The sequence below is a fragment of the Spermophilus citellus genome, assembly GCF_964194105.1.
Source record: "Spermophilus citellus genome assembly, chromosome: 2".
Lineage (NCBI taxonomy): Eukaryota > Metazoa > Chordata > Mammalia > Rodentia > Sciuridae > Spermophilus > Spermophilus citellus.
Window position 1 is genome coordinate 235,219,639 of NC_138183.1, and position 23,851 is coordinate 235,243,489.

The 23,851-nt window shown below is 50.5% G+C and overlaps 1 protein-coding gene across 3 annotated transcripts; it reads left to right on the forward strand.

Moving 5' to 3' along the window:
• The first annotated feature begins 3,721 nt into the window (after window positions 1-3,721).
• Window positions 3,722-20,190, forward strand: LOC308640982 (1-aminocyclopropane-1-carboxylate synthase-like protein 1). 3 transcript variants are annotated; one of them, XM_081279039.1, is made up of 15 exons: window positions 3,722-4,542; window positions 5,590-5,880; window positions 8,785-8,844; window positions 10,736-10,806; window positions 11,906-11,975; window positions 12,817-12,883; window positions 14,234-14,331; window positions 14,825-14,902; window positions 15,617-15,717; window positions 16,710-16,799; window positions 18,079-18,124; window positions 18,235-18,376; window positions 19,421-19,563; window positions 19,666-19,819; window positions 19,911-20,190. In XM_081279039.1, exons 2-15 carry the CDS (start codon window positions 5,590-5,592, stop codon window positions 19,952-19,954), a joined length of 1,455 nt encoding a protein of 484 aa, XP_081135165.1. In that variant the 5' UTR covers window positions 3,722-4,542; the 3' UTR covers window positions 19,955-20,190. The 3 variants fall into 3 exon arrangements, with proteins under 3 accessions (XP_081135165.1, XP_081135166.1, XP_081135167.1); XM_081279040.1 differs by lacking the exons at window positions 18,079-18,124; window positions 19,911-20,190 and having other exon boundaries at window positions 19,666-19,800; XM_081279041.1 differs by lacking the exons at window positions 18,079-18,124; window positions 19,666-19,819; window positions 19,911-20,190 and having other exon boundaries at window positions 18,235-18,482; window positions 19,421-19,456.
• Window positions 20,191-23,851: the final 3,661 nt, after the last annotated feature.

The window sequence follows — 23,851 nt, forward strand, 5'->3', positions numbered from 1 at the left end:
AAAATGACAAGGGGCCTTATTTTGGACTGAGCTCCTGCATTAGGGCCCGAGAGGCCTACTTAAAAATAAAAATGGACTTACGCTGAAGTTCCAGTCACCAAGCTGAAACTAACCTGTTCATCTCAGAAACCAGGATTTTAAAGATAGTCCACTTTCCCAGAGGCCATTTTCAACTGGAATGATAAGTTCCCACGGCTTTCATCTTTTCACAAAAATGATAAAACTAAAGTGACCTGATGTTCATAATGTTTTCGATTTTTCTGCCACCCCCTGCCACACACATAAAGGAACTTTGCAAGACCAACTTGCTTTTCAGCCTAACCTGCTGCTGCTCCCCTCAGCCCTGTCTGTCTGTAAAGGTAGCTGCCTCTGCTCATGTCATCAGAACACTTATTCAGTTTTGTGGAATGACCTATTGCCCTATTCTAGAATGGAAACTGAAGCCAAGAAGTATTCTTTGGTTTTCATCCGTGGTCCCTGGTTCAGAACTCCTTGACCAAGGCAGGCGGTAGAAACCAGAACTGCTCTTCTCCAGCCCGGGCGGTGGAGACTCCTATTCCCCTGCCTGCAGGTCTTAGAGTGACTGAACGGAAATTCTCTGACTTACCTTAACGGAAATTGTCTGACAGTAGGTGATGAGACCCCTATTTTAGAAAGGAACTGCAACCGAGAAAGGCAGGCTGTCAGAGGGGCCAAGGGGAACCTGCACACGGGCCTTGCTGGGAGTCCCAGCTGTCCGTCAGCATGGACCAGGCCCTTTTCTGTCCACTCACACTTCTCCACAGTTGCTATGCTTCAGTCATGTCAACACAATGATGTGTCCATAAGGGGAGGGGTCAGGAAGCTTCTGGCCAGCTGAAGATGTGGAAGCTTACGGGGGGAGGAATAAAACCACATCCACATCCCGGGAGGGTCATGCACCCCAACTCCCTGGCATGCAGGCCCCTGTTCTGGGGACCCTTCTAGACCTTCCCCTGTTTACCCCTTCATCTGGTTACTTATTTTTATCCTTTGAAACACCTTTTATTTTTACTTGTTGCAGTCCTGGGTTTTGAACCCAGGGCCTCACTCATGCTAGGCAAGGGCTCTACCCCTCAGCCACATGCCCAGTTCTTCAAATATCCTTTCTAATAAGTGGTTAAATGTATTCCCCTGAGTTCTGGAGTTGCTCTAGCAAATTAACAAAGCATAAAGTGGGGGTCAAGGGAACTCCAAGTGACAGTTAGTTGATCTGAAGTTCCATGAGTTCAGACTTCTGGTGACAGAAGTGGGAACAGATTTATGGGTGTGAGTGGTCAACCTCAGGGAGTCCACTGCTATCTCCAGGCTCTGTGTTGAGTGTGCTGTAGGAGAAACTGATCCTGAGTCTGTTTTTTTCCTCCAGCTTGGAAAAGTTAATTGTTGTGATTGTGTTATTTGACAAAAGTTAAAAAAAAAACTCTATATATTACACATATACACACATACATATGCATATATATGCATATATATGTATATATATGTTTTATATATATGTATATATATGTTATGTATATATATACATATATATATGTGTGTGTGTGTGTGTATATATATATATATATATATATATATATATAGCACTTTAAAAGTTCTCTACACTTTTGTCCTCAGTGAGAAGTTCACAGTCATTATCATGAATTATTTTCAGGGATTCATGGTCTCCCTCCTGTTTGTATCTCCAGCCTTTCCACCAAATTCCAAAAACCCCAGTAATGTTGGACGTCTTCAAACCATCCCCTCTGCTTCCAACACCTCAGGCTCCATCGTGCTAGGACTCATCCTTCAGAACCCAACCATCTCTTCCTAAGAGGCAAGGTGTGTGTACGGGGTGGGATGTGATGCCAGTGTATGTAGGGGTGGGGTTAACTACCCCTTATGTCTATAGAACCCCCACCGCCACACTCCTTTTGAGATGGGCTATTACTATGTTGCTCAGGTTGGCCTTCAACTCCTAGACACAGTCATCCTCCTTCCTCAGCCTCCCAAGTGCTGGGACTACATGCATGTCCCTTTTTTTTTGGGGGGGGGGGCGGTGATCTACTACTGAGCTATATCCCCAACCTTTTTATTTTGAGACAGGGTCTGGAACTTGCAGTCCTGCCTGGGCCTGCCCAGCCGCTGGGATTACAGGTGTGCTCCAGCGCTCCCAGTTCCTGCCCTTTTAAAATAGTCTTCCCACTGTTCACTGCAGTCCTGTGGGTAGTCTTGCGGTTTGTTTTGCCCATAGAGGTATCCCAGCATTCTGCAGAGATCTACCACAAAAACAGGCCTTCATTAAGACACCTTAGCTGAATTAAACAGAATTCTTTACATGGAGGGAAGTGACTTCTTTATCCTATAGAAGAAAAGATCGAGGGCCAAAAATTCCTGAGACATGCACAAGGTCACAAAGTTACTGAGTGGCAAGGACAAAGTGAAGACAGGAAGTGGCCAGATGACGATGTTCCCAACCACACCTGTGTGGAGGGAGTCTGCTTATTTCCTTTCACAAGAAAAGGAGACTTTCCTGTTGAAATCCCTCAGAGATGAGTGACTCTACCTGCTTGATGCACCCAGGGCCAGAGTATTCAGGGTTCAGGTAGAGGTCAGAAAACATTGCATCAACGTGTGGCAGGCCAGCATATGCCTCCTCAAAATATAGATTGTCAGGCTGAAGTCATTAAGAAGCAGATGCTGGAGAGCTCGCTGCCCTCCCTCTATTTGCCTAAATGCAGGACACAGATTTACAAAGACAAGGTCCCCCTCCCTTATACAGGGAGAAGAACAGTATCCACTGAAGACACTTTGAACTCCCGTTGGCTGAGAGATGGTGTAGAGGAACCTACATTAACTATACCAGAGGTGAATGCCTGTAATTCCAGAGGCTGAGGCAAGAGGACTGAGAGTTCAAAGCCAGCCTCAGCAACTTAGGGAGACTGCCAAGCAAGGCGGTGAGACTGTCTCAAAATAAAATATAAAAAAAGGGCTGGGGTAGGCTGAGATTGTGGCTCAGTGGTAGAGTGCTTGCCTAGCAGGGAGGCATTGGGTTCCATCTTCAGCACCGCATAAAAATAAATAAAAATGAAGGTATTGTGTCCATTTGCAACCAATAGGTATTTTTAAAAAGCCAGGGCTGGAGATGTGGCTCAGTGGTTAAGCGCCCCTGGGTTTTATCTCTCATCCACGCCCCCCCCCCCCACGCCCTCTCTCTCTTTTTGCCATTTCTAAAGTGCAGTTTAAAGAGATTCAGAGTCCTTTTCCTTGGTCTTGTCATGTCTCTAAAATTCCGTTTTTTGTTGCATTCCTTGGGTGGCTCGTGTTTGTCTATTAAGTACAATGTCAACAAACTTCGGTTTTTCTCTTGTTGAACAACCTTCTTTGCCTCCTTCCGTTTCTTCCTTCTTTTCCTCCCTCTCTTCCTTTCTTTCAGCGGGAGTCTGTTCCCACTAAGGACCTAGGGGGCTGAAGAAACCCCACACAGATCTGTCACAAGGCTGTGAGGCGCAGGAGGAAGGAGGTTTTAATGATGCGCCTACCATAATTCGGGGAGGACTTTTCGTGGGTCGCAACGTTTGCCAAGAAACTTCTGTGCCGCTAAACGCCTCAGGGAACCGGGGGACTAAGGCGGGATGCCGCGGGTGGCGCCCCACGTGCCAGCGTGGATGGATCTGCTCCAGCGTCGCGCGCGGGGGCCACCGAGGGCGGAGGTGGGAGTTAGCGGCCCGCCCCTTCCTGGGGTAGGTCTGTCCCTTGCCGGTGTCCAGCTACTCCTCAGCCTCTCGCCGCCCATAGAGCCGTGCGGGGGAGGCCTGGACTCCGCGGAGCGCCCACCTGTGCGGCCATCACCGCTCAGGCCACAGCGAGGGTGCCTCCCGCCGGCGTCGCGAGGGGGCGAGCTGCGCGGAGCAATCCCGGAAGCCCGGCCCAGGCGCTGGGTCCCGGTCCCCGAGTCCCACAGCCGTCTTCCCCGCGTGGGAAGCTCGGGAGGGCGTTTTCCCCGCAAAGAAAACGGACACGGATCGCGAGTCCGCCCCGCGCCAGCGCCGGTCTCCAAGTAGGTGCGACCCGCCGCTTTGCAGAGGAGGACGCGGCGGGGCCTCTGGGCACTTTTCAGCCTCAGCGCTTGGCGCTGAAGCCCTGGGCACTGGTCGCGCTTCCTCTTCCTGGAAAAGCCCTGCAGGGCGCCCCACCAGAGGGGTTCCGAGGGCTGATCCCGCGCGGGTGACCACAGTCTGTCCTGGGACTCGCTGGACGCGGAGAACCGGCCCTGCGCTCCAGGACCGCTGGGACAGGAAAACGGGCGGGCCCAGGCCCCAGGCTGTGCAGCTGACCAGGCCACCACCCACCGCGCTGTCCTTCCTCAGACCCCTTTGTCTGGTCTAGGGAAGCTCCTCCGTGAGCCCTGCCAACTGGGGGAGGAGCCCGAGAAGACGTCGTTCCCAAACCAAAATTAAACCGCGGAGGGCACCATGGTTTCTGGGTTGCCCACGGATCACCCGTCATTTGATGTCAGGAGGCTTATACTTTAGGACGGGAACATAGGTGAGGACTATTATATAAGGACCCATATTCTACAGAACTGTGGCCTTGAGCCAGGATTTGGTCTAAGATCTTGATCCCCTGACATCCTCACTGGTGTCCAGTGAGGTGGCTGCTGGTACACCCACTGTGCAGACAAAACTGGCTCAGAGAAGTGGAGGCGCTCACCTCTGCTGGCAGCAGGACCCTTTCCTGGTGCCCCTTCCTACTTCCAGCATGAAGACCTGGACCTGGGCCTCTGCCCTTGTTGGAGACTCCTACCCCTCCTTCCCCTCAGTTCCCATCACCATCTGCTCCAGACACCAAGTAATCCCATCCCACGCTTTCCACCACAGGACATCTAGGACTCCCTGGCAGTGATGTGTGTGGAGAATTTTAACCTGGATTTTTAAATTTAAATTTTTTTTATTATTACCAGAGATTGAACTCAGGGGCTCTTCACCGCTGAGTCACATGCCCAGCTGTTTTCATTTTTTACTTTGGGACAGGGTCTCATTCAGTTCTGAGGGCCTCATTAAGATGCTGAGGCTGATTTTGAACCTGTGATCCTCCTGCCTCAGCTTCCTGGGCCACTGGGATGACAGGACTGTGCCACTGCACCCAGCTTAACCTGTACTTTTGAAATTGAGATAAGCAAGAATGGGAAAAGATCACTGGTGACCCCTTAGGCTGGTCAAGGAAAAACGTATGCAGAAATGAAATGAGCCAAAGAGGCAATCTGTTGAAATGACTCAGATGTAGCCAGCACAGGCCCTGGCTCACTACATGTCTTAACAGATTTTGCTCCTTGAAGTGGTGGTACATATGGTTGGAGCTAGTTAGGGACACAGGAAGTGGTGAGTGCATGAACTTAAAGGAAGGGGCAGATGGCCAGTGGGTGGAGGCAGGAGGATCATTGAGGCCAGCCTGGGCAACACAGGGAAACCCTGTTGCAAAATAAAGTGAGGTGGGGCGGGGATGGGGGCGGGGATGGTGACTGACTGTTTTTCTGGGTGGTGCTCCCCAGGGCCTTGAGCAGCCCTGGGCACTGAGTGCTTCTGTCTTTTGCAGATGTTCCCCCTTCCTCAGAAGGAATGCAGGGAGCCTGCCACCTGTCTGGACTTGGCCTCCACCCAGGACATGGGCCATTACTGTCGGGGTGACGTGGAAGGCGAATGCTCCAGAAGAGCAGAGCTGAAGCTGCCGGAGCTCTGTGGAGTTGGTGATCCCACCGCCATGTTCTCCTCTGCCAGCTCCTGCCTGTCCTCCAGAGGCAGAGTCATCAAATGGTTCTGGGACTCGGCTGAGGAGGGCTACAGGACCTACCACAGGGATGAGTATGATGAGGACAAGAACCCCAATGTGAGCAAAGCCCTTCCCTGGGCCCAAGAGGGAACTGCGGGGCGGGTACCTTCCTTGACTGCTGGGCAGCACCCAGCTAGCACCTGTAGGGGAAAATCACGGTCCTCTACCTCCAGGAGGGCTTCTGATGGAGGTCCTAGAGGCCCATAAGCAGGGGCCTATTATAGTGACCCCCCATTTATAATTAAGTGGACACGGACTTGTGAAGGAAGAGTTCAAGAGCTGTAGAGTGATCCTGCGTGGATAACCTGCCAACCATTCACCTTGATTTTGTTTTCTTTTTGTGGGGCTGGGGTTAGGATCAAGCTCTCCCTCATGCAAGGCAAGTGTTCAGCCCCCGAGCTGCGTCCCCACCCCCAACCCTTCAACTCTGGAGCTAGGACAGAGCTGGGGTTCAGTGCAAGATGGTTCCTTTTCTTTCAATCTCTGCTCTTCTCCAAAATGTGATAATTATACCTGCTGTAGAAGAGTGGAGATTAAATGGGATTTATGATGGGATTAGCTCAGGGCTTGCTCTGGGGAACAGGGAATAAATGTTGCTGCTATTATTATTAATATTATCTGCCCAATTATTATGAGGTATTACTAACTACTGTTAGTAATACCTTCACAGATCAGAGAGCTGCACAAATTACTCTTTAATAATCTTTATGTCTTCAGCAGCCCCCAGGTACCAGCCGCTCTTGTAGGTGCTGGCATTTTTAACAGTGAGCAAGAACAAAGTTTTTCTCTTCTATGCATTTATGTTCTGAGTGGGAGACAGCAGACAGACAAAAGCATCTCTGTATAATATAAGGTTATAATAGCTGTAGAGAAAAATAAAGCAGGTGAAGTGGATAGAGAATGGTGCTAATGTTGCTATTCAATAAAAGTGGCCACAGAAAGCTACTTTAATGAGGTGACATTTGGACAGAAACCCGAAAAAAAAAAAAGGGTGAGAGGTAGTATTAGCTATCAATTGCTGTAACAAATTCCTTCAAATCTCAGAAATTCAGGTAGGAAGAGTTTCAGTTTCTGGAATCCTGGTGGGTGCCTCACAGTCAGGATCTTCTGTGGAGTTGCCCTGAATCTGGGGGCTGTGGTGACATCTCCCGGGGGAGGGACGGGGAGAGGGTGGGGAGGCGCCATTTGCAAGCTCACTCACCTGGTGACTGGAGGGCCTCATTTCCCTCCACAGGGGCTTTCCCACCAGCCCACTTCCTACCTGGCAGCTGCTTTTCCAGGGCAAATGACCCGGGAGAATGAGGCCAGGTGTTCCCAAGATGAAGCCACAGACTCTGTATTACCCAATCTCAGAAGTGGCATCCCATCACATCTACATGTTTTATTTTGATCATCAGAAATGAGTCGCTAGGTCCAGCCCACATTCGAGTGTTTGATTAGAGGGGGTGGGGATCCCTGGGAGCCACTGTAGAGGCTGCTCACCAAACGGGAGTGAGCCATGTTGTACCTGGGGAAGAGCCCAGGGTGGAACCATGCTGGATGGTTCAAGGGACAGAAAAGGGACCATTGGTCTGCAATGAAGCTGTGAGGTTTGAAGGTCAGGAGGTGGTGTGGTCATAGGTCCCATGGAAGTCATGGGTCACTGTGAGCCTTCTCATGTTGGATCAAGTGGGCGAGGAGGTGTTGCAGGGAGATGCGATATGGCCTGATTTCTGTTTTTAAGAGATGCTTTGGACTGTGCATGAGGCTGGATGATAGGTGAGGGAGTGGGGAAGACAGGAAGTGGAGAAGCTGGCGTGGTGATGGGGTTGGGTCAGGATCTCTGCAGTGGAGCTTGGCAGCAGGTGGACTGTGTGGGTATTTGGAAGGCAGAGCTGTCAGGGTTTGCAGGTGCATTGCCTGTTTGTCCCCCAGGGGGAGATCACAGCCTTTTATGTGTCTTCATCTCAGCTCATTCCAGGTCTATTTTTTCATCTTTCCTTCTTCCTTTACTCCCTTTGCCCCTCTCAATTTGGAAGTCGGGAGTCAGCAGGGTGGCGGGCAGCACTGCGTCCCTGGGGACTCTAAGGGAGAGCTTGGGCTGGGCCTTGCATCATATCTCTCCTATGAGAATGAAGGCCTTCTGCAGTGGGGATCAGGTGTTGGCTGGGTCTCCCGGGGGAACATTTACACTGACACGAGGCCGTTCTTTATCTGTGGGGAGGATACTGGGGACTGAACCCAGGCTACATCCCCAGCCTATGAGGGCTCATTTTTTTTGTGGGGGGGGGTACGAGGATTGAGCTGAGAGGTGGTTAACCACTGAGCCACATCCCTGGCCCCTTTTGGTATTTCATTCAGAGACAGGGTCTCACTGAGTTGCTTAGGGCCTCTGTAAGTTGCTGAGGCTGGTTATGAACATGCAATCCACCTGCCTCCGATTCCCGAGGTGCTGGGATGACAGGTGTGTGCCACTGCATGTGGCCGAGGGCTCATTCTTATTGACCTCCACCTGGTTTCTGTTCCTGGAGAACATAGTTCTGTGTGTACACTCTTTCATCCTGTAAACATGTATGGATTCCTGCTAAGCGGCTGAGAGATACTGTAACATCCTGGGTGTGCATCTGCCTTTAGGAGTTCGCCTGCAGCAGGGGAGTAGAGCCTGGACTTCTGTCCCCATGGCCAGGAGCAAAATGTCAGCAGTGCTCTAGAGGGGTGACAGATCAAGAGCCATGGAACCCCAGAGAAGAAAATGCCCTTCTAGGTGGGATTGGGGGGCAGGCTCCTGGAGGAGATGGCATTTGAGCAGAACTTTAGAAATGGGAAGAGAGAACCTGAGGCCAAGGGGGGCAGGGCTGGAGTGAGACCAGGAGGGGTGGCGGGAGGGCAGGGTGGCAGAGCTCCCCGATTGCTGTCCCTGTGGGCTCCTTTCGCGGGCACTCCTCTGCCATGCTCATGTGGCCCCGTTCCTCTTGTCTCCAGGGCGTCATTAACTTGGGCACCAGCGAGAACAAACTCTGCTTTGACCTGCTGTCCAGGCGGGTGAGTCCAGGGGATCCCTTCTGTGGAATACTTGTCCCTAAAGGACCTGCTGTGGGCTCTTGGCCTGGCCAGGGAGTCAGGGGACCCCAGTTGCCTTGGGGACAACTTTCTGGGTGATCTAGGCCCATCACTTCCCTGTTATCCTGATTCTTCATCAGTTCAGGCTCTGCCCCTTTGGGTCCCTCCTGCTGTGTTGGGTCCCTCACTCCAGGGGACTCAGGGCGGAGGTTTTTTTTTTGTACCAGGGATTGAACCCAGGGGTGCTTAACCACTGAGCCACATCCCCAGCCCTTTTTATATTTTATTTAGAGACAGGGTCTCGCTGAGTTGCTTAGGGCCTTGATGAGTTGCTGAAGCTGGCCTTGAACTCCCAATCCTGCCTCAGCCTCCCGATTAGAGGCCTGTGCCACTGTGCCCTTCAAGGGAACCCAAAGTCCTGATTGGTGACTTTGGCAATTTCCATTACCAATTTCAAGCTCCAGGTGTGCCATCCTGGCTCAGCAGGATTGGAAGAGTGATATGGTGGCCCAAGCTCATTTGTATTCCCACCATATGGAACGTGACCCCAAGAGTGGGGTGGCAGCACAGAGCAGGAGAAGCGGGAAGTGACTATGTTCACATCCTCATTCCCTTGCTTTTATAATTCTTTGCTTGGTCTATTTTAAATTATTTCTCAAAAGACTGTTTCCGGGCTGGAGTTGTGGCTCTGTAGTAGGGTATGGACCTTGCCCGTGTGAGGCTCTGGGTTTGATCCTTAGCACCACATAAAAATAAATAAAAGTATTGTGTCCATCTACAACTTAAAAAAATGACTGATTCCAACATAGCCTGCAGCATTCCTGCAAATCTGGAAAGTTCCTGGATGTCATAATCCAGTTCCTTGAGCAGGGGGTCTCCAGTTGGAGCTGGGTTTGTAGAGGCAGCAATGCTTCCCCAGAGGACAGCTTTCCAAAGGAGAAAAATCCAAGCCCCAGGGGTTGGGTTGTAGGGAGTCGGTCTTCAGAGCAGGTTTTCCCTAAAGCCAGCTCTTCCTGAGACAGCTCAGCACTGAAAAAGTAGAAGCTGAGTCACATATGTAATTTGAAATTTTCTATTAAAGAGTTAAAAGAAAGCTTGGTAAAATGAATTTTAATGATTTATTTCATTTACATCATGTAACTAAGACATGACCATTTCACCATGTAATCAATATAACAGCTGTCAACATAGTTGACATACTTCCTCATAGTAAGTTTTCAAAATCCAGTGTCTCCATTTAGACTCACCACGGACCAAGAGTTCAGAAGCCACAGTGGGCCATGGGGACATGTTGGACCAGCTCTGAGGGATGCCAGGAGGAGGGAAATGGCTGGACACGTGGCTGATTCCCATTCCTCTGTTCCCACCACCCAAGGACCCTGCGTTATTAGTCCTTCTTTGACATTTGGCCCGTGATGCCCTAGAGGTCTGACCCAGCACCTGGTCACAGAGGTGATGGTCCAGAAAATGCCACCTTTTCCACAGCATGATACTAAGCCAAACCTGCCAGAGAGCAGTGGCCCCAATCCTTCTAGAAGTTGGAGTGAAGACTGAGGTGACAACACCCTGCTCCCTCTCCTGGCACTGTCTGTGCAAGCCACACCTTTTTTTTTTTTTTTTTTTTTTTTTTGGTGGCAATGTTGTATGAAGAGCACTCGACCAGAGTCCAAATTTCTGGGTTTGGATCTCAGCTGTGCCACTGAATGGCTGTGGGACCTTGGCAGGGTCACCTCACTTTTTTGATCCTCAGTCTCCTCATCTGCAAAATGGGCATGGGACATGCTGTCCCTCTGGGGTTTCCCTGGGACCTGCTGCTGTGTGAAAGCAGGAGGCAGTGGGTCCCTCAGCCTGTCCCTCTCCTCTTTGTCCCCAGCTGACTCAGAGTGACATGCTGCGGGTGGAGCCGCCCCTGCTGCAGTACCCTGACTGGAGGGGACACCTGTTGTAAGTACTGCTGTGGGACAGTGGATCTCCACATGGGCGGTTTTGCTCCCCCAGGGATGTTGGGCAAGGCCTGGACACAGGTTGGAGGGTCATAACTTGGAGGTGGAGATGCTCCTGGCCTTCAGTGGGTAGAGGCCAGAGATGCTGTTAGTCCTACTGTGCACAGGACTGCTTCCCCAACAAAGAATTGTCCAGCTCCAAATATCAGGGGTGGCCGGTGGAGAGAGCCTGCTGAAGGCCAAGGGCCTAGTCCTGGAGGCCTGGAGATCCTGGGGTTCCCTGCTTGTCCCCGCCTGGCTCGGGAGCTCCCAGTTTGGTTTCCATGAACCTGGGTCTGAGGTACAGGCAGGGCCTTTGGGTGAGGAGTCTGTTCTTCTTCTCAGTAGCTGATTGAAGCCAGATCCCATGTCGGGGAGCTGGCTGGGCAACACTGATGCTTGGCTCTACTGCCTGAGCAGACACCAGGGACCAGAGGACAGGGGTTCAGTTGCTGAGGACTTGATCCCAAGACTGATTCCAAAGCTCATGTTCTTAAACAGTGATTAGGATGGTGAGCCCTACAGACAGGCCACTGGGCTTGTGTTTGTGTTCTGTACTTACCAGCAAGTGGCTCGATTTCTTCAGACCTCTTCTGTTTTGTGCTGGGGATTAAACCCAGTGACCTTTTACCATTGAACTACATCCCCAGTCCTTTTTATATTTTATTCTGAGACAAGGTCTCACCAAATTTTTGAGGATTTCACTAAATTGCTGAAGCTGGCCTTGAATTTGAAATCATCCTGCCTCAGCCTCCTGAGTATCTGGGATTACAGTGGCTAAACCTGTTTCTTTGTCTGTAAAATGGAAATATTAATAATTATAGTGTTGTGTTCTCAAAATAACATCTGGGTGTAGGATAAATGTAGAACTACAGGGAAAGTCAACTCAGCACATGTGGGAGGGCACCTAGAGTGAGGACAGGTGCAGAGCATGATGCCCATGTGGGACATGAGGGGAGAATAATGGCAGGAGCCTGAGAATTCCCCAGAGGAGCTTTGGGGTGGCCAGTGTTTTGAGGACCTTCTGGTAAGCATGGCCTATCTGTCTGTCTGATCTCTAGCCTCCGGGAGGAAGTGGCTAAGTTCCTGTCTTACTACTGCAAGAGCCCAGCACCCCTCAAAGCAGAGAATGTGAGTAGCCCCGTCCTCTGCTCTCTCCTGCCCTTTTGCTCTGCTCCCACTTTTGGCTGGCCAAGGGCGAGGTGGGTTGGGATCAGCCTATTTTTTAAAAATATTTGTTTAGTAGTAGATGGACACAATACCTTTATGGTTTTTGTTGCTTATTTATTTATTTATTTTTAGGTGGCACTGGGGATCGAACCCAGTGCCTCACGAATGCTAGGCAAGTGCTCTACCATTGAGCCCCAGCCCCAGCCCAGCTGTCAATCTTGATTTGGTTCAAAACAGAATGAGCAATGCCTGCTCCCTTCTTGACCCCCGACCCTGGATGCATTTTTAAAATTTTTATGTTTTGGTATTGGGCATTGATCCCAGAGGTGCTTTATCAAGGAGCTACATCCCTACCCTTTTTTATTTATTATTTTTATTTCGAGACAGGGTCTTGCAAAGTTGCTTAGGCTCTCACTGAATTGCTGAGGCTGGCCTCAACTTATGATCTTCCTGCCTCAACCCCCAAGTTGCTGGGATTGCAGACGTGCACCACTGCACTCAGCTGGTCCTAGATATTTAGAGTTGGGGTAGAATCTCTGCCCCACATTGTGCTGTGAGCCCTCTTGGCCTCCTCGTCTTCAGGCAAGACCCTCTGAGTGACCGGCTCCGGGTCTTGCTTAGGTGATGAGAGCAGGGTCCCCTCAAATGACTTTGGCTGTAGGGGCGGAGGGTGTTTGTCTAGACAGAGCTCTAGGATGCTGAGGGGGAACCTGACTCTCTTCTGTGCTGAACTGCGACAGAGGTTATGGGTTTTCACTCGCTCTGGGAACTCCGTCATCCTGTCCCTTTATGTCACCCCCAGGTGGTTGTTCTGAATGGCTGTGCCTCTGTCTTCTCTGCTCTGGCCACGGTGCTGTGCGAAGTGGGGGGTAAGTGAACTCAGGGTCTGCTCTGGACTGGGGTCTACACGGCAGGACCCCAGTTGTCTGACCTCACGGGCTGCCCCATGTGCTTAGAATAGAATCCAGGAGGCCACAGAGGTCTTACATCAGTGGCTTGAGGAGACTCCCAGGGCGTGGCCCTACCAGGGGAGGGTAGAGGAGCTGGCTCTGGGCTTCCTGCCAGCTCCTGCGACACCATGGCCCACAGCAGGAGGAACAGGGGGAGGTCACCTGGTGCCATCTCTTTCACATCGGGGGAGGGGAGTGGGGGGAACTTCCCAGAAGGGTCTCCACAGAGCCCCTTTGTACTGACCTACAATGACTGAAACCCATTCCCAGAGCAGTCCTTGGGCAAAGGGGAGCAGAGAGCCAAACTTAGTTTGTCCCTGACGGCTGGGGAAGGCCTGCCATCCCCTCGTATCTTAGCAAGGAGGGACACTGGGATGACCATTGAGTAGGCAGCCAGCCAGGCCTGCTGCACAAGCCGTGCTCTTAAGACCTGGCCTCGGTCAGGGGTGTCTGTTGCCGGGGACAGAGGCCTGTTCACCATGGCTTAACCAATACTGGTAATGGCTGTGGGTCTATTGACCACGTTCTACATTCCAGGCCTTGGCATAAGGCTCCACACATCCATAATATCTCATTTAACCTCACAGTGTTCCAGGGAGGTTGGTTCTATGGCAAACCTATCCTATAGGTGAGGATCCTGAGGTCCAGAGGTTAAGGAACTGTCACAGAGAAAGAGATAGTCACCAGGAAGATCTCTGGTCAGAATATAATAGGCAATTGCCAACCCTTTCTAGAATAATCAAAGAAAGGGACCTTCCCAACCAAAGTTCAGCACAGTGCCCAGCATAGTAAGTGCTCAGCAATGTTAGTCATTCATTGCAAAAGATCTTGACTTAGGGGTTTTCACCTTGACCATGGTGTGAAGGCGTGTACAGTCAGTGGGAACTGTACTTTGATTTTGAACTGTGGACCTTGTCCTTGCAGGTGGTATGTGCTACGCTGGGCAGTGGAGTGAGCCCAGCTCCCAGGCAGCCACGAGATCATGGACCCCACACATGGGCCATGTGGCTAAGCTGGGAGGTTTGGCAGGTCAGGTGGATTAAATGTACTTTTGACTTAATGACATTTTGGACTTACGTGGACTTATCCGAACAGAACCCCCATAAGCACAGGAGCACCTGTATTAGGAAGGGGACCAATGTCAGTGGGCTGAGCTTGAGAGTTTTGGGAATTGAGCTGGAACATGCTCCAGATGATCCTCCAAGATGCCCAGGGGGTCAGGAGTGTTGCAGCCAGAGGATAACAGGTCCTGTCTGTTCCTGTCCCCAGAGGCTTTCCTGATCCCCACCCCTTACTACGGAGCCATCACACAGCATATCTATCTCTATGGCAACGTCCGACTGGCCTATGTCTATCTGGACAGTGAGGTGAGAGTTCCTGCGTCCCAGGTGGGGCCTGGGCCTTCCCCTGGCCAGGGGTTTCCTGGGTCTGAATTGTGGGTGGGCACGGGAAAAAGTCCATGCCGAAGGCTCTGGAGCTGCTGTGAAAAGGGCTTGGAGCCCTCCATTGCCTCATGGCTGCCTGTGCCTGGGTCCTGGAGGGTCCCCTGCTCTAGGCTCTAAGATTCCTGGGGTCCACATAGAAGCCAAGTTCTAGCCACCAAAATAAGGTGGACAGGGGACAGAGACCTTCACATGGAAGCCCTGGGATCCTACCAGAGGAGCCCTGCGGGCCTCTGCTGGAAACCTGAGAGCCATAGGAGGTGTCCCTGCTGTGACTTGCGGAGTGGAGGACAGGAAGAGGCACTGGCGCCACCTGTCTTCCAGGGACTGAGCTGAGGCGATGGGGGGTGAGGGACCTGAGAACTCAGGGTTGGGGGTCCCTGAATTTGGCTGGAGACGTTGGTGGGTCTTCTTCCAGGTCACTGGGCAGGACACACGCCCCTTCCAGCTCACGGTGGAGAAGCTGGAGACGGCCCTGCAGGGAGCCAGATCTGAGGTCTGCAGATGGAGTCCAACCAGGGCTGGGAGTGGGTGGGTCTGGACACAGCATGGACCCCTCTTCCCGTGGCTCATCTCCTGAGAGCTGGTTGGTGGCCATGATGGGGACACATGGTAGTGTGGTAGCACAGAACCTGGAGGTTCTGCCCATTGGAACAAGACCCTCATGCCTCTGTGTAGAGAGTCAACCCGGGAGCTTCCTGGAACGTGCCCCCCTCTCCCCTCTGCCTCTGACTCGGCTTCTAGGGGTCAAGTATGGAGCTGGGGGACTGTGGGTCAGTGAGTCTCCTGAGAGGTGGAGTGGGTGTCCTGTTCACTTAGAGGGGATTGAAACGCAGAGGGCCCCCTTCTCTGGGGGCTCTTTTTTGTCTGCTTCTCAAGCGTCTGCCTACTTGGGTGACTTTACCTTGGACCTTAGAGCGGTCAGTGTTCACTGTAGGAACGTTGAAAGTTGAACCCGTGCCCTTGAGTTTTGCAACACAGGCCCTCTCCTGGCTCCTGGGCACATTCCCCTCTGTGCTCTGTGTTGGTTTTCTTTTCACAGTCAGCCCGATGCTGCAGATGTCATTCTGTGTCCTACTGTGCTTCATGTGGGTCCTGACCATGTCCCCAGGACACTCACTTCCCTGGGAGCCACCAGGGATCAGCCCCATCTAGTGGGTCTGCCTGGCCTTGGGGAGGAGCTGAGGTCTCTGCCTGTGGATGGTTTCAGGGTGTCCAGGTCAAGGGCCTCATCCTCATCAACCCCCAGAATCCTCTGGGGGACCTCTACTCCCCGGGAGAGCTGCAGGAGTTCCTGGGATTTGCCAAGAGGTGAGTCCCCCCCAGTAGGTCCTGGGTCCATCCAGCTCTGGGGTGGGCTCTGCTGCAGGCCCTGTGCCCTCTCACCCCACCGCAGGCTTCTACCTGCCTTGGCCTCTCCCTGGCAGCGCGGCAGTGAGAGGGTACAGCCTTTCTGGATGCCATTTCTCTCTGTTCCATTTTATCTTTAAAATTAAGCTCTTTCTTGTGGTGGTGGTGCTAGGGATTGAACCCAGGGCCTTACACATGCTAGGCAAGTGCTCCACCACTGAGCTTCATTCCAGCCCTTTTCAAATCTTTATTTTGAGACAGGGTCTGGCCAGGTTGCCCAGGTGGACCTTGAACTTGCCTCTTCCTGTCTCAGCCTCCTGGGTGCTGGGATTACAGGGGTTGCCACTGCACCCAGCGTCTCTTCCACGTGATAGTAATGGCTTCACTCACTGCAAGGCCCAGCCCTTTGCTTACTGTTTCTTTGAACCTCAAAATGACCCCATAAGAAATAGACACTTGGGGCTGGGGTTGTGGCTCAGGGGTAGAGCGCTCGCCTCACACATGAGAGACCCTGGGTTCGATCCTCAGCAGCATATAAAAATAAATAAACAAAATGAAGATATTATGTCCATGTATAACTTAAAAAATATTTTAAAAAAAGAAATAGATACTTCATGATCCCAGCCCTGGGAGCCTCAGAGTGGACATGTCAAGAGTCGGGCCAGATTTGAATGTGGGTCCATCTGCCTTGAACCTCGTGTTTAAATGTTCTTCTCCAGGGAGGACCCCGAGGTCCAAGCTCTCCCTGACAGGGCTTCAAGCTCCTCTCCCCTTTGCTTTGTAAGTGCTGCTTCCTGGTTGAGAAAATAGGCAAAACAAGGGTGTTCCTGGAGAAAACGAGTCTGGACACCCTGGGTAGGCAGGTCCCTCTGGGCAGGGACACGCTGCTCCCTGGGAGCACATGTGGCTGTAACATGTGGCCCAGCTCTCCTCCCGCCCTCTGCTCACGGCAGGCACTCGCTGCACGTGATCGTGGATGAAATCTACATGCTGTCCGTGTTCCAGGAGTCGCTCGAGTTCTGCAGTGTCCTGAGCCTGGAAAGGTGAGGCTCCTGGGCTCCGCTGACCGCCAGCCCCACTGGCCTCTCTGTGGCTGGGCCCACAGGGTGTGACCTGGCCAGGGCCATGCTGCTCACACCTAGCTGACCCAAGGGGTCCTCAGGCCCCAAGAAGGTGGTGGCTGGGCTGCATCCGTGGATTTGAGATTGTTCTGTGGAGACCCTGAGACCTCCAACCCGGGGCCCTCGGACTCCAGAGGGCAGATGGGAAACTGGCTGCTGGCCGTTCCTTCGTGTCCAGTGGAGCTGCGGTTCCTGCCTCCTCTCTCTTTCCCTCCTTCCCTGCCTCCCTCCTTCCTTCCTTCCTCGCATTCATGGAGCGAATAAGCGCTTTGGGCTGTTTAAATCAGTGGCCTTATCCATTAGATTGCGTCTGAGCACAGAATTTATAAACAAGAGACCTTGGACACACTTGGACCAGATCATCTGCGAAGTCTGTAATCTGATCCCGAGGCAGGATGACAGTTCCTGATGTTCCTACCGACTTTTCAGCCCTGCCGTGGCCTTTCCGTCACTTGTCTCTCAAAAGCTCTGTGAGAACGATGGCATGTGCAGTGTGACTCCCATTCATTTTATGCATTAGGAGAGTGAGACACAGAGAAAATAGAGACTTGCCCATGAGCCTTGGATAGTCACAGGAACAATATCTATGGGGCGTCTGCTGTGTACCTGGCCCTGTGCTAGTGCTGGGGAACATCAGTGAACCACCAAGACCTTGGCCCTTCCCATGTAGAACCTTTGATAAACCCCAAACCCTAGCAGCACAACACCCAGGTAGTCATTTTGACCTCGGTGGTGGCAAGTGCTAAATGGAGAATTCTGGGGAGCTCTGGGATGACCTGCAGGGGTACCCCACTGGCTGGAGAGAGTCGGGAGGTCTTTGAGGAAGTGACACTTGAGCTGTATTCTAGATCAGAAGTTGGCAAATTTCTCCTCTAAGGGGCCAGATGGCACATAAATTTAAGGCTTTACAGGCCTCATGGCCTCTCCCTCAACTCTGTCATGCACATTCTGTCAGCCAGTGAGCGTGGCTCTGTCCTGATGAAACGTTATTTAAGAAAACAGACACCAGGTAGATTTTCCTGCAGGCTGTTGTTTGCTAACCCTGCTCTAAAGAATGCACAGGAATTGGTGGTTCTGAGAGATGGAAACAGGGCCAGGACCCAGGACCAGATCCGTCCATCCATCTCCTCATTTGTTCGTGGAAATGGGCCTGGGCACCCTGGTTCTGGCTGCCTCTGTTCCCACACTGTGCCCTCTGCAGGCTGCCCGACCCCCAGAGGACCCACGTACTGTGGGGCATGAGCAAGGTGAGTGTCTGGGTGGCTGCGGGGAGTCAGAGAGATGGGAGGCAGACAGGTGGGTGGAATCAGCTCCCTCTGTGGAGGGTGGCCATGGCCTCGGCTGTCTCTTCTTGCAGGACTTCGGGATGTCCGGGCTTCGCTTTGGCACGCTGTATACAGAAAACCAGGACGTGGCCACTGCTGTGGCTTCCCTCTGTCGCTATCACGGCCTCAGTGGCCTGGTCCAGTACCAGGTGTCAAAGCTGCTCCAGGACCGGGGTGACTGCTTGGGTTTGGTGCCCTGAAAGGGGATGGAGGGTTATGGTCTGTCTCAGGCCCTCCAGGGATCAGTGGCTGTATCCTGCTTACAGGTTCAGATAGCCAGGTCAGATAGCAAAGAAACCTGTCATGGCCACCATTTACTGAGCCCTGCAGGTGCTCTTGCTGTATCTCATTTGTCCCTCCCCAGGATCCTAGGAAGCTCAAATTCTTATACTTTCCTCATCATTTTACAGATGAGGAAAAGAAGGACCAGATACCCCACATCCACAGTAACACCTAACATTGTTAAAAACACAGGCGACGTCACCGGCTGAGCAGGAGGCAGAGCATCTGGAACTCTCATGCATTGCTGCTGGGGATTCAGGTGGTTCAGCCACTTTGACAGCCATTTTCCAGTTTCTCATAAAAACACTGACCACGCCACCCAGCCATCCCACCTCTAGATAGTGCACACACATGCACGCAAAAACCCACGTGGAAACTGAGCTGGAAACAATCTGGATGTTCTTCCTGAATGAGTGGGTACAGACACCACCACATGGGCACATCCACGCCATGAAGTGCTTCTGCAATAAGATCCCCGACAGCACAGATTCGTCCTGGAGGTGTTAGGCTGGTGAAGGAAGCTAGTCTCAATGGATTACATACCATAACGTTCCACTTCCTGGGCATTTTGCAAAAGGCAAACTGGGGTGATGGAAGCAGATCAGGTTGTGGGGCAGAGGCCAACGTGGCTGTAAGTGGCATGAGGGTATTTTCTGGAGTGAGGGAACTGTTCCTAATCCTGCCTACGGTGGTAGGCACACAAATACATAGATGGGTGATCATCCATCCATGCCTGGCTGGGATCTGGCCCTTGGTCTGTGTGGCTCCGAAGCCTCACTTTGTAACCAGGTACATCTTCGGTTTGCTCTGCATCCTGAGGGGCTTTGTGCTCTGGGCTCCTACTGGGCGTGTGGAGGCTGGAGCTGGAGGCCTCAGGGTTGAGGGGGGCCTTACAGGGACCCCTGAATTCCTGCCCCTCCTGATCCTCCCTCTCAGACTGGATCAACTGCGTGTACCTGCCTGAAAACCTTGCCCGGCTCAAGGCTGCCCACACCTACGTCTCGGAGGAGCTCAGGGCCCTGGGGGTCCCCTTCCTGAGTCGTGGGGCAGGCTTCTTCATCTGGGTTGACCTGAGGAAGGTGAGCTGGGGTGCAGGCTGGCGGGGCGCAAGCCTTCCTCCAGCAGGTGACAGGCCCTGGGGGTCTTCTCTGTGTCCTGAGCCTCTACTTGCCCCTTTCCAGTACCTGCGCAAGGCCACCTTTGAGGAAGAGACGCTGCTGTGGCGCCGTTTTCTGGACAATAAGGTGCTGCTGTCCTTTGGCAAGGCCTTTGAGTGTAAAGAGCCCGGCTGGTTCCGCGTGGTCTTCTCAGACAGGCCCCAGCGGCTTCGCCTGGGTGAGCAGCCGCCTGTCCCGCCCCTCGCAAGGGTTTGCTGGTCCCCACCTGTGCAGCACCAGCGCTCACAGCCCTCACTTCTCCTTCTCAGGGATGCAGAGGGTCCGGCAGGTGCTTGAGAGCAACCCCAAGTGACAGAGGAAGCCCCTCCCTGGCAGCCCCGGGAGCCCAGGGACCAGGGCAGATGGGCTGCTCAGTTTCTGGTCAGCAGCCACTGCCTCCCACCTGGACCATCTGGATCTGGGGCTGCAAGACGGGCTGGATTTGCCCCAAGGACCTCTTTCCTGCCCGTCTGGGTGGCAGCAGGAGACTCCTTAAGCTGAGCTTCATCTTGGCCATTGCTGTCCCCTATTAAAGAACCTGGGACCAGCTAGACGTCTCTGTGTCTCTGTCGTGAGTCATTTGAGGAACAGGGGAGTGGAGAGGGCTCCTGGCCACCGCCCTCAGCTCCAGGAGGAGGGCAGAGCCCACAAGCCACCTGGACCTTCTTGGTGATGGCGTCTGCATGCTTCTTTGTTGCCAGGGAAACAAGCCAGAGGAGCAGCGCACACAGAGTGCACCAAGAAGGAAAAGGAGGTGACAACCTGCTAGGGGGAAGGGGCGAAGTCAGTCTGTTCAGATCTGAGCACATCAGGAACCTAGTAAGGTCTCAGCTGGGGACCAGAGGACAGGACCCCAAGGTGGGAGTCAGGAGGGGCTTCTCAATGGGCATTGAAGTGGCCCCTCAGGATGGGGGACTCTCCTCCTACCTGGAAAGGAGCTGTCTTCTCTGACGTCCCCAAAGCAGAGTAGCCCAGCAATGGCTATGGGGCAATTTCGGGACTGGAACCCAGAACCAGGGCTGCCATGGCACTGGGCTGACCAAGGATGACCCGCCTGGCTAAGTGGACCAGAGGTTGCCTGCCCCACCTGCAGGTGTGCTTTGGTTGAGAGCCTAAATGTGCTTTCTGATCCTCAAGCTGTGTGCTGAGGAGCTTCTTTTCCTGCTTAGGAAAGCTGACTCAGCTGGGCACAGAGTGCTCGCCTGTCCTCCCTGCTACTCAGGAGGCTGAGGCAGGAGGATCTCCTGAGCCCATGAGTTCAAGGTCAGACTAGGAAACAATGCAAGAGGCCACTTCAAAAAGAGAAAGAAGAAAACGTGGACTCTGACTCTTAACTTCTTCTTTAAGACAACAGAAGTGAAACCAGTACTTCTATTCTCTAATCCATGTTATTTTTTAGTTTCTTTTCTCCCTTTGTTTTGATCTGCCACTCATTCATTCACTAATTCTTCTCCCCTGTCTTTCATGGAATACTGAAGTTGTGTAGACCCGACTCTGGGGGAATCACATGCCTCATTTCTGACTCACAGTCCTCGGGAGCTGACCCCATTGTCCTCCATTTTCACAAATCGGAGACTGAGTTTAAAGAGAGTGACCGATGGCTGAACTGTCACAGTGCTCCAGCCTCAGAGCCAGGTGCAGGCAGAGTTGGTGTGGGTTGCACTCTGGTCTTTCCAGGTACCAAACCAACTCTCAGCATAGGTTTATTTCTCTGTTCTCTCTTAGATATTTCCGGATTTTTAAATTATCTTCCTCTACTTTTTTGTAAATTATATATCCTGTTTCTGTTCCTTCTGGTTGTTAGCCTATATACTATAACACATATGTATAACTTCTAGTCTAAAATTGGTACCTTTACCCTTCTTCCAAAAACAAGAGCCTTAGAATACCAGTAATCTTTTGTAAACTATGATCCCTGGATATTTTTGTTGTCTATTTTGTTTTAGTAATTTTTTTAGTTGTAGTTCAACCACAATACCTTTATTTTATGTATTTTTTTTTTTATGTGGTGCTGAGGATTTACCTAGCGCCGCACATGTGCTGGGCAGTCACTCTACTGCTGAGCCACAACCCTAGTCTCTTTTGTTGTCTATTTTAATTCTGCCTTTTAACTGCAAATCTTGCTTTATATTGGCTTGGATTTGTCACATATTCATTTCATACATCTAGGTCTTTTGTTTGGGGTCCCTTTCCTTCTGTCTGGTGAATGACACTTGAATATCCTTTGGTGGGGCTCTTAGCTTTTGTTTCTTTGACATGTCTCTACTTTACCTATTATTTTTTTTGCTTCAAACTGGTAAAAGAAACAATCCAATACGATAGAAATTATAAATATGTATGCCCCAAACATGGGTGTGTATAAGTATATAAAAAGACACTACTCCAATGGAAGCATCAGATAGACCCCAGTATAAAAATTTGGTGATTACAATTCATCTCTATCACCATCAGATAGACCATGCAGACATAAACTCAGTAAAGACTCTTTAGACCTGAAAAATATTACAAATCAAATGGATTTAACAGACATCTATAGAATATTTCATCCTACAAGAACGGAATATACTTTCTTTTCAGTGATTCATGGAACATTCTGCAATATAGACCATATTCTAGTTTACAAAAAAAAATAGCAAATATGAAAAAAATTTCCTTGCATCTTATCATATCATAATGGAATTACATTAGAAATAAAACAGCCAGGTGAGATAGGGCACACCTATAATCCCAGTGGTTAGGGCACTGAGGCAGAAGAATTGTGAGTTCAAAGCCAGCCTCAGCAAAGGAGAGGCCCTAAGCAACTCAATGAGACCCTGTCTCTAAATAAAATACAAAATAGTTAAGGCTCGGGATGTGTACCAAAAAAAAAAAGAAAGAAAGAAAGAAATCAACAAAACAAAATCCTACGAAACTATATAAACACAATGGAGATTGAACAATATGCCTGTTGAATGATGATGGGTAACAGAATGAATGAAAGGAGAAATTTAAAAATTCTTAGACTCAAATGAGAATAATGACAGAGTATATCAGAACCTTGGGGACACTATTAAGGCGATTGTAAGGGGAAAGTTCATCTTATAATTACCTACAGGAAAAATCAGAAAGATCCCTAATAAACGACCTAATGATGGAGCTCAAGTTCCTTGAAACAGAAGAATGAACCAATTCCACAGCCAGTTGAAGGAATGATGGAATTAAGATCAGAGGTGAAATCAATGAACATAATAAAATATACAAAGGATCAATGAAACAAAGAATTGGTGTTTTGAAAGGTAAAGATTATTAATAAGTCCCTAGCCTAACTAAACAAAATAGAGAAGGCCCACATTTACAAAACTGTGATGTAAAAGGAGAAATCAATACATTCTCACAGAAATCCAGCATATCATTCAGGAATATTTTGAAAACTTACACTCTTATACATTATAAAAACCTCAAACAAACTGTGACATTTCTGACTAATGAAATCTTCCAAAACTGAGTCCAGAAGACATGGAAAACCTAAACAGAAAAAAAATGAGATAAAAGCACCAATAAAAAAATCCTTCCAGCAAAGTAAAGGGAATCCCTGATGGACTCTCAGTGAATTCTAAAGGAAAAAATACTAATAAAATATTAGCAAATCATGTTCAACAATACTTTACCTCATAAAGAATACTTTACCTCATAAAGAATACTTTACCTCATAAAGAAGTTTATTTTGTTCCATAAACACAAGGATAGTTTAATATAAACCAATCAGTGAACATAAATCATCACATAAATAGACTGAAGGACTTAGTCATCTCAATAGAAGAGGAGAAGGCCTTGACAAAATTCTGCACCCATTTATGATAAAAAAAAAAAACAGGAAAAAGCTAGGAAGAGGAATAGCTGACCTCAAGATCAAAAGGTGATTTAAGAAGAACCCCAAACCAACCTCATAATAAATGTAAAAAAAACTGAAAGCATTTCCTTTAAAATCTGGGACTAGACAAGGATGGCCACTCCCACCAATTCTATTTAATACAAAGGTAGAAATTCTAGCCAGATCATTTTTGCAAGAGTAGTGAATTAAAGTAGGAAGGCAAAATGCAAACTATCTCCGTTTGCAGATGATATGATCCTGTATGAGAAGACCCAAAAACTCCATGAAAAGGCTGCTAGTGCTAATAAACAAATTTAGCAAAGTTGAAGTTTCCAAAATTAACATACAAATAATGAATGG